The 10,541-nt window shown below is 47.3% G+C and overlaps 1 protein-coding gene across 1 annotated transcript in view; it reads right to left on the reverse strand.

Annotated features, from left to right (window-relative positions):
- Positions 1-9,458, reverse strand: part of CERCAM (cerebral endothelial cell adhesion molecule) — a gene marked incomplete in the record, with an annotated part of 34,016 nt that extends 24,558 nt beyond the window's left edge. Inside the window, 4 exon segments of the mRNA XM_040324769.1 lie at positions 1,786-1,920; positions 3,862-3,979; positions 4,092-4,202; positions 9,209-9,458. Coding sequence (XP_040180703.1) covers positions 1,786-1,920; positions 3,862-3,979; positions 4,092-4,202; positions 9,209-9,387 — 543 coding nt within the window.
- Between the last annotated feature and the right edge of the window lie 1,083 nt (positions 9,459-10,541).

A 10,541-nucleotide genomic window follows, 5' to 3' on the forward strand; every position in this document is an offset into this window, starting at 1 on the left:
CACTTCAGCGGTGAACTGATGGAAATGGCCTGTCGGACCATTCTCATCGGTTTGGTCCGACCGTGTGTACGCGGCCTCACCGATCTGAAACCAGGATCGTAAACTATCTGAGACAGCTTGGTCTTTGTGCCGAGTGTGCGCAGCAAATGCACTCTCAGCACAAGAACAACAGCCCTCCAGCAATGCATATGTGCGGCGCATGAGCATTAAAGCCTAACTTCAGTCATTTTTTCATCTATTAAATCTTCTGCCCTTGTTGTTTTAACTTTGGGTAGTAAAACATTTTTTTTCTGCCAATAAATATCTTATACAGCCCACTTCCTGTTTCTTGCCTGGTTAAAAGCCTAGGCTGATGACATCATGCACAGCTCTCTCTCTCTCTCGTGAGAGTTTGCCAGGAAGGGAGGGGGGGGTGAGTCATAAGAGGGCCAATGAGAGCTGCAGAACTGGAGGTGTGTATCTGTGTAAATCCAGGAAGTGAATAGGCAGCAGATTCAGCTGCCCGCAGTTAAAATGGTTGCAACCAGACTCAGTGGGTGGAGATTTCTGCAGCATATTTGGCAAGTACAGAATCACAGAATATATAAAATAATATGCAAAATGGTTGGAGGAAAGCTTCAAAATGGTAAAGATGTTTTTATTACAAATTATGTGAGCAGACTGAAGTTCCTCTTTAAAGGCCACACATATGTGTCAGGCGGTTGTATAAATGAGGTCAACAGACCAAAAGGGTCTTATCCCCGATGCATGAGGCTCCAGCATTTAGGTGCACCATCCAGCCCCGCTCCCGGTAAACTGCAAGCTGTCTGTGTTCCTGAACTTTTACTGCACTAAACATACCATAAGTTTTGTGCTGTACACCATCTAGCCACAGCAGCTGTCAGCCTCTCGGAGTCTGCCAGGCTTTGGTTAGGGGGGCTGGTCGGAGCACCTGTACCTTTAACCCACATCAAATGTCAGAGCCTCGTCTACCAGAACTAAGGGCCAGATTCACATACAGGCGGCGCAGCGTAACGTAACCCGTTTACGTTACACCGCCGCAAGTTTTCCGATTTAGTGCCCGATCCACAAAGCACTTACCTGGAAATTTGCGGCGGTGTATCGTAAACAGGTCCGACGCAAGGCGGCCCAATTCAAATGGGGCGGGTACCATTTAAATTAGGCGCGCTCCCGTGCCGACGTACTGCGCATGCTCCCGTCGCAAATTTCCCAACATGCTTTGCGCGAAATTACGACGCGCCGACGTTTTGTGAATCGCGACGTCAACAAAGCACTTACGCCAGGAAAAATATTTTTTTTTAAAAAAATTCAAAAGCGACGCGGGAAAGACAGGCATACTTTAACATGGTGGAGTACTTTTACACCATGTTAAAGGTGCCCTATCTTTGCGACGGAAATCTAACACTTGCGACGACGTAACGACGGGAAAAATCTTCGTGGATCGCCGTAACTCCTAATTTGCATACCCGACGCTGGTTTACGACGCGAACTCCCCCCAGCGGCGGGCCGCGGTATTGCATCCTAAGATCCCACAGTGTAAGTCCATTACACCTGTTGGATCTTCTGGCTATCTATGCGTAACTGATTCTATGAATCAGTCGCATAGATACTCAGAGATACGACGGAGTATCTGAGATACTCCGTCGTATCTCCTTTGTGAATCTGGCCCTAAATGCCCAGCATGCAGCCTTAACTGGAAACCCCCTTTGTAGGAATTCAGCAGTTATTGTTATACTACTTTCCATATGCCTCACCATCAGGTGTTACTGTTGGTACCTGTCATACCTGGGGTGTTATTTCGCACCAAAAGTTAGAGTACCCTGTCTGGGAGTCCAACATGGGGGCGACCAGGGTTTTATTCTCCGCCATAAGAAGCTGGATTGTTTGGTCATTGGTCAGCACGTTATCTGCATCAGTAAACTGTAAAACAAACAGCAATATGTTGGTATCCAGACATTCTTTACGTTTACCTTTGCCATATGTATATATAAAATGTAAAAGACTAACGTTCCCCTTTAAACCCCCCCCCCCCCCCCCATGACCAGGCCACTTTTTGCGATACAGCAATTTTAATGACAATTGTCATGCAACGCTATAAACAAATAAAATTAATGTAATTTTGTTTTCCACAAATAGAGCTTTATTTTGGTGGTATTTGATCACCTCTGCTTTTTTTATTTTTTGCGCTATAAACACAAAAAGACCGACCATTTAAAGTGGAGGTTCACCCTAAAAACGATTTTTTTACATTAAAAGTACAATAGTAAGGACATTTCATTTTGGCAGGTTTTTTTTTTTTTGCTCTGTACTTACCTTTATATCCGGATTTTGTCCAGGGCTTCCTCGTTCTGACGACTCCGGGACTGGGCGTTCCTATCCCAGCCTCAGGGTTCCGATGACTGCGGGACTAGGCGTTCCTATCCTTGCGTTCGACGATTGACGTCTTGTGAAACAGGTGACCTGTCGCACAACGCGCGTCACCAGATTTCCGGAAATACCCAAGCTAAGAGTCGGCACTATACAGCGCCTGCGCCCGCCGTGTAGAGCTGACTACGCAGGCGCCGTATAGTCCCGACTCGCAGCTTGGCTCTTTCCCGACATCTGGTGACGCGCGTTGTGCGACAGGTCACCTGTTTCACAAGACGTCAATCATCGAACGGAAGGATAGGAACGCCCAGTCACGTAGTCATCGGAACCCGGAAGCCCTGGACAACATCAGGATATAAAGGTATGTACCGAAAAAAAAAAAACTGCCGAAATGTAATGTCCTTAGTACAGTATGCTGGCTCTGCTAGATGAAATTAAAAAAAAAAATTTTTTTGGGTGAACCCCTGCTTTAAAAAAAAAAAAAAATACATATTTTTTTTTTACTTTCTGCTATACAACATATTCAATAATAAAATATCAAATTTCTTCATAAATTTAGGCCAATCTGTATTCTGCTACATGTTTTTGGTAAACAAAAACCCAATAAGCATATACTGATTGGTTTACGCGAACGTTATAGCGTTTATAAACTATAGGATATATACTGAAATTGTTATTTATGTATTTTTTAAACTAGTAATGGCAGCGATTTTGAAGTATACCCATGATGTTGGTGTACCTGATGCATTCTTTGTTCTCCTACGAACTGTCAATGCATAATATGTTTTGTCTTTGATGCTGTCCTGTATTCTGTACCGTACCTTTGTTCAATAAAGGAACATTCTGATTGTAAAAAAAGAAAGTAATGGCAGCGATTAACGACTTATAGCGGGACTGTGATATTGCGGCAGGCGATTGAACGCCTAACTGACACCAATACAGTAATCAGTGCTAAAAATATATCACTTACTGACACTGGCTGGGAATGGGTAAAACATCAGGGGCAATCAAAGGGTTAACAGCGTGCCTAGCCAGTGTTTGTGTTTACTATGTGTGCTGCTTCTAGGGGAAAAGATGGATTTTAGTCCCTGTTTTGCAGGAACACCAAATCCATCCCTTTCCCTGTCAGAACGGAACTCTGCCTTGTTTACATAGACAGAGCTCCGTTCTAAATCTCTGCCTGATGATCAGCGGGTGCCAGCAGACATCAAGTGCTCGGCACCCGCAGATCAGCTTCTGCTGTGCATAATCACAGCAGAAGCAGCCCATCGGTGGCACGCACTCATCCCCTGCAGGCAGAAGTGCGGGATCATGTATATATACACATGATCCAGTGCACAGCTGCCGCCCTGTAGCAGTAAAACTACTATAGGGCAGTCAGCAAGTGGTTAATTTGCTTTGCATGTATAGGCCGGAGTATGGCACACACTCGTTGGTGTCCCTAGAAATCCCTTTTATATCATCACCCTCTTTCCAGGATCAGCCCGTTCTTACCAAGATGAAGTCGGCTTTGCTCTCCCTTGCGTAGTTTAAGGCCTCCTGGCGCAGCTTCATAACGTGCTCATATCGCTCTGCAGGCCAGTGCTTAGGGGTCGTCTCCTGAGCATACCACCTGCCAGGACAAAATACTACAATTAGCATACAGATTCATTGTACAGGAAAACGTCAGTCCTTCCTTCCAGGCAACGGGCAGAAAGGACAGGCAAGAGCAACAGAAATGTCACCTGGGCATCCGCTGTGCCGTCCACACCACAGAGTGATAGAATGGCCGCACCGCCTCCACCCAGGTCTGCAGAACATCGATGGTTGCGTCTTCATTGTGGTCACTGACACACCTGAGGAATGACAGAACACAACACAGTGAGACTTCACAAAATAAAAACACGCTCACTTCCTGTTCCTTACTTCCTGTTCCTGTCATAACAATGTCACTGCAACACATGAGGGGAAACTTCTCTCACTGGGACAGTGGCAATATAAAGGCTTTTAGGGCTCATGCACATAGGCGTATATGGCTGTACAATGACAAACACAGCTATATTTTGGCCCCTGGGAGCCACAAGTGTAGCCTACAGCCGCCTGTATAAATGAATTATGGGATATGACTGTACAAGGGTATACGCCGGTCCAAGTGTAAACATAGGAACATAGGCCCTGGATACAGCCTGTCTGTGCCCAGGGCATACATCCATACACTTATATGTGGTTATGCTAGGACCGGTGTATACCCCTGTACAGCCATATCTTGTAATTTATTTGTACAGGTGGCCATATGATACATCTGGTGTCAAAATACAACTGTATGTTATGGTGTAAGGCCGTATACACACATGTGCATATACATGTGAGGGGAGGTTAGAACCTCCATTAGATTTATGTTGCTGTAGGAGTCCAGTCTGGAGATTTACCCTCACTTTCTGTCTGAGAGAAAACATTGTCACCTGGACAGGAAGTGAGGAGAAATCTACACAATACCGTATAGCACAGACAGAAAAAAAGAAAGAGGAATTCTAATATTCCCCCTGTTCTGTCAGAATAGCGAAGCCGTCAGATTAGGTAACGGAAATGACGTTCTGTCAGCTGCGCATGCATTCCACCGCTAACAGGTTTGTTAATCTGACAGAACACCTTCAGTCAGAAGACTGCAGCGCAGACATCTTACTACACCCAACTACGTCTTGAATTTCACAGAAATTTTAGCAATAAAGTGAGCGTATAGTAATAAATATAGTATGTTGACATTTGTGATGCTATTTGGATATTATGGCCGGGATTCAGGTACAGCGGCGTATCTTTGAGCGGGCGTAGCGCATCTCATATGCGCTACGCCGACGTAACATAGGGAGGCAAGACCAGTATTCACAAAGCACTTGCTCCCTAAGTTACGGCGGCGTAGCGTAAATGGGCCGGCGTAAGCCCGCCTAATTCAAATTAGGCAGGTAGTGGGCGTGATGTATTATAATGAAGCATCACCCCATGTAAATGAATGGCCGAACGAATGGCGCATGCGCGCGCATGCTCAGAATCACGTAGCATATACTCCATAAGATACGACGGCTCAATACCTTCGACGTGAACGTAACCTACGCCCAGCCCCATTCACGTACGACTTACATAAACGACGTAAAATACGACGCTGTTTCCGCGCCCATACCTTAACATGACTTACCCCTGCTTTATGAGGGGTAAACTTACGCTGGACGTACGCTTTACGTAAACGGCATAGCTTACTGCGACGGGCGCAAGTACGTTCGTGAATCTGCGTATCTAGGTCATTTACATATTCGACGCGTAAATCAATGGAAGCGCCCCTAGCGGCCAGCGTAAATATGCACCCAAGATACGACGGCGTAGGAGACTTACGTCGGTCGTATGAAGCTAAAATTCAGGCGTATCTTGTTTGCTGAATACGGCGCATCCGTGGACTTACGCGGCGCATCAGTAAATACGTTGGCGTAAGGTCGGCGTAAGTCTTTCTGAATCCGGGCCTATATTTTGAAAAAAACGCTAAGGGTCCATTCACACCAGATGCAGTGGGATGTTTTTGAACACATCAGACAGCCCAAAATCCAGGTTATCCTATGGACAGCAAGCTGCATTTTCCATACCACAAACGCGTGCAAACACATGGAAACGCATGGAAATACATTGCGACTAAGTCACTCAGCACACATAAATGCTTAAAGAGGGAAAGAGACCTCAAAGGACATCCAAGCAAACATAAAAACGCACTGCAAACGCACGTAAATGTTTGTAAAAACAAGTGTCAAATGCATGTCCATGCATCAGCAAAAACGCACGGTTTCTGGGGTGAATGGGTCGTAAAAGACGGCACGCACCTCCCACTGTGAACGTGGTACGTAAAGAGCATTCTTCTCTGTCATCTTATTACCCTCCCTGACACATTCAGCCTCAGAGCAATTCCAAGTCCCACCGACCTGTCTATACTTGCTGCCTATGTCCCTGTGTGCCATACCTGACCAGAAGTGTCTGCTCATGTACAGGCCATGGTGAAATTATCGCGTGTGGGGGATGGTGAAGGGGAAAGTTACATTCGATTTTCAGATTCGCTGGAAAATCGCTTTCAGCAGAAAAGAAAGAATTGATGTCACTTCTCATACATGACCTGCAATGTGTCGGGTGCAAACACTGCTTCGGGTACCGCCACAATTATTGTGAGATTACACATTCTCATCTATTCCCCCCCCCCAATAATTAATTCCACCAGACATCCACTGACAGCTTCTCATCTATTCCCCCTCAACCAATTATTCACGCCACCAAAGGTCCACTGACAGCTTCTTATCTATTCCCCCCCCCCCCCCAACAATAATTCATCCCACCAGAAGACCACTGACAGCTTCTTATCCATTACCCCCCCCCCAAATTATTCATCCCGCTGACAGCTTCTCATCTATCCCCCCCCCCCAATTATTCACGCCACCAAAAGACCACTGACAGCTTCTCATCTATCCCCCCCCCCAAACAATAATTCATCCCACCAGAAGACCACTGACAGCTTCTCATCCATTACCCCCCCCCCCCAAATTATTCATCCCGCTGACAGCTTCTCATCTATCCCCCCCCCCCCCAATTATTCACGCCACCAAAAGACCACTGACAGCTTCTCATCTATCCCCCCCCCCCCAACAATAATTCATCCCACCAGAAGACCACTGACAGCTTCTCATCCATTACCCCCCCCCCCCCCAACAATAATTCATCCCACCAGAAGACCACTGACAGCTTCTCATCTACCCCCCCCCAACAATAATTCATCCCACCAGAAGACCACTGACAGCTTCTTATCCATTACCCCCCCCCCCCCAAATTATTCATCCCGCTGACAGCTTCTCATCTATCCCCCCCCCCAATTATTCATTTCACCAGACGTTCACTGACAGCTTCTCATCTAACCCCCCCCCCCCCCACCAATTATTCACGCCACCAAAAGACCACTGACAGCTTCTCATCTATTCCCCCCCCCCCACCAATTATTCACGCCACCAAAAGACCACTGACAGCTTCTCATCTATCCCCCCCCCCCAACAATAATTCATCCCACCAGAAGACCACTGACAGCTTCTCATCTATCCCCCCCCCCCAACAATAATTCATCCCACCAGAAGACCACTGACAGCTTCTCATCTATCCCGCCCCCCCAACAATAATTCATCCCACCAGAAGACCACTGACAGCTTCTCATCTATCCCCCCCCCCCAACAATAATTCATCCCACCAGAAGACCACTGACAGCTTCTCATCTACCCCCCCCCCAATAATTCATCCCACCAGAAGACCACTGACAGCTTCTCATCTATCCCCCCCCCCAACCAATTATTTACGCCACCAAAAGTCCACTGACAGCTTCTTATCTATCCCCCCCCCAACAATAATTCATCCCACCAAAAGTCCACTGACAGCTTCTCATCTATTCCCCCCCCCAACAATAATTCATCCCACCAGAAGACCACTGACAGCTTCTTATCCATTACCCCCCCCCAAATTATTCATCCCACTGACAGCTTCTCATCCCCCCCCCCCCCAATTATTAATTCCACCAGACGTCCACTGACAGCTTCTCATCTCCCCCCCCCCCCAACAATAATTCATCCCACCAGAAGACCACTGACAGCTTCTCATCTATCCCGCCCCCCCAACAATAATTCATCCCACCAGACGTCCACTGACAGCTTCTCATCTACCCCCCCCCCCCCCAACAATAATTCATCCCACCAGAAGACCACTGACAGCTTCTCATCTACACACCCCCCCCCACCAATTATTCACGTCACCAAAAGTCCACTGACAGCTTCTCATCTACCCCCCCCCCCCCCAACCAATTATTTACGCCACCAAAAGTCCACTGACAGCTTCTTATCTATCCCCCCCCCAACAATAATTCATCCCACAAAAAGACCACTGACAGCTTCTCATCTATTCCCCCCCCCCCAACAATAATTCATCCCACCAGAAGACCACTGACAGCTTCTTATCCAATACCCCCCCCCCAAATTATTCATCCCACTGACAGCTTCTCATCTATTCCCCCCCCCAATTATTAATTCCAGCAGAAGACCACTGACAGCTTCTCATCTATTCCCCCCCCCCCACCAATTATTCACGCCACCAAAAGACCACTGACAGCTTGTCATCTATTCCCCCCCCCCCCCCACCAATTATTCACGCCACCAAAAGACCACTGACAGCTTGTCATCTATCCCCCCCCCCCAATTATTAATTCCAGCAGAAGACCACTGACAGCTTCTCATCTCCCCCCCCCCCCCAACAATAATTCATCCCACCAGAAGACCACTGACAGCTTCTTATCTATTACACCCCCCAAATTATTCATCCCACTGACAGCTTCTCATCTATTCCCCCCCCCCCCAATTATTAATTCCACCAGACGTCCACTAACAGCTTCTCATCTATTCCCCCCCCCCCACCAATTATTCACGCCACCAAAAGACCACTGACAACTTTTCATCTATTCCCCCCCCCCCCACCCCAACGATAATTCATCCCACCAGAAGACTATTCTCCCCTCTCCCCCATTATTCATCCCACCAGAAGACCACTGTCAGCTTCTCATCTATTCCCCCCCCCCCCCCCCCCCAATTATTAATTCGACCAGAAGTCCACTAACAACGTCTCATCTCCCCCCCCCCCAGGTGTAATTTATAACCCCTCCCCCACTTCATACTACCTCCAACTTATAACCCCTCCCCCCACTTTATAAAGCCCCCCTCCCCCCAGGGTACAACAAATCCCCCCACAACATGCAGCACCCCCACAGGGTATAACTCTTCACCCAACCCCCATGCACAGAGTCCCATACCAGACGGAGATCCTCTCCTTGGGGTAGTCCAGTCTCTCTAGCGCCCCCAGGCTGTAGGGCAGAGCATGCGCCGCATTACGGGCGAGGAGGGCGATGACCAGGGAGGGATGGGAAGGATCGGCGGCCAGCAGCGGACCGGGCAGGAGGAGAAGAAGCAACAGGAGAGCGGAGGAAGCCATCGTGTGTACACCGGGAGGGACGTGTCAGAGAGGGGAGGAGGAGGGACGTGTGATCGGGAGGAGGAGGGGAGAGTGGTGCCCCGTCCATCCATCCACCCTGGGAGGCGATCCCACTCTCCATCCCTCCCCCGTACAGGCTGACTGCCGCACAACCTCTTCGTCATGTGGACCTCTCTAGGTCGGAGGACTTCCCTCTAGTATTCTGGGCAGTGATAGTGATCACATGATGGGATGGAGGAGAATGCCAGCTCCACAGATTGGCACAACTCCTTGTATATTGGGGTGTCTGTCTGTAGGGGTCCCCCCTCCTGTGTGACCACCAACATCCACAATCCTGACCTCTCCCCAGAATATGGGCACAACTTTTCCAATGGTGACAGCAGTTTAAAGGGATAGTCCTATCCATCAACCACTATTATAAATCCATTACATCAATCAATATTTTTACTATTTAGCACTGCACTACTTTAACCACTTCACTCCCAGAAGATGTACCCCCTCTCTTCCTGACCAGGCCAGTTTTTTGCTTTAATTTAACCACTTCCTTACTGGGCACATATACCCCCCTCCTGCCCAGGTGAAATTTCAGCTTCCGGCACTGCGTCGTTTTAACTGACAATTGCGCGGTCGTGCGAACGTGGCTCCCAAACAAAATTTACGTCCTTTTTTCCCCACAAGTAGAGCTTTCTTTTGGTGGTATTTGATCGCCTGTGCGGTTTTTATTTTTTGCGCTATAAACCAAAAAGTGCGACAATTTAGAAAAAAAATACAATATTTTTTACTTGTTGTTATAATAAATAGCCCAATTTAAAAAAAAAAAAACTATTTTTTTTTCTCAGTTTAGGGTGATACGTATTCTTCTACATATTTTTGTTAAAAAAAATCGCAATAAGCGCAAAAGTTATAGCACCTACAAAATAGGGGACAGAATTATTATTTTTTATTATTATTTTTTTTTACTAGAAATGGCGGCGATCTGCGATTTTTATTGGGACTGCGACGTTATGGCGGACACATCGGACACTTTTGACACATTTTTGGCGCCATTCACATTTATACTGCGATCAGTGCTATAAATATTCACTAATTACTGTATAAATGTGACTGGCATTGAAGGGGTTAACACTAGGGGGTGAGGAAGGGGTTAAATATGT

Source organism: Rana temporaria, chromosome 9 (genome assembly GCF_905171775.1).
Source record: "Rana temporaria chromosome 9, aRanTem1.1, whole genome shotgun sequence".
Taxonomy (NCBI): Eukaryota; Metazoa; Chordata; class Amphibia; order Anura; family Ranidae; genus Rana; species Rana temporaria.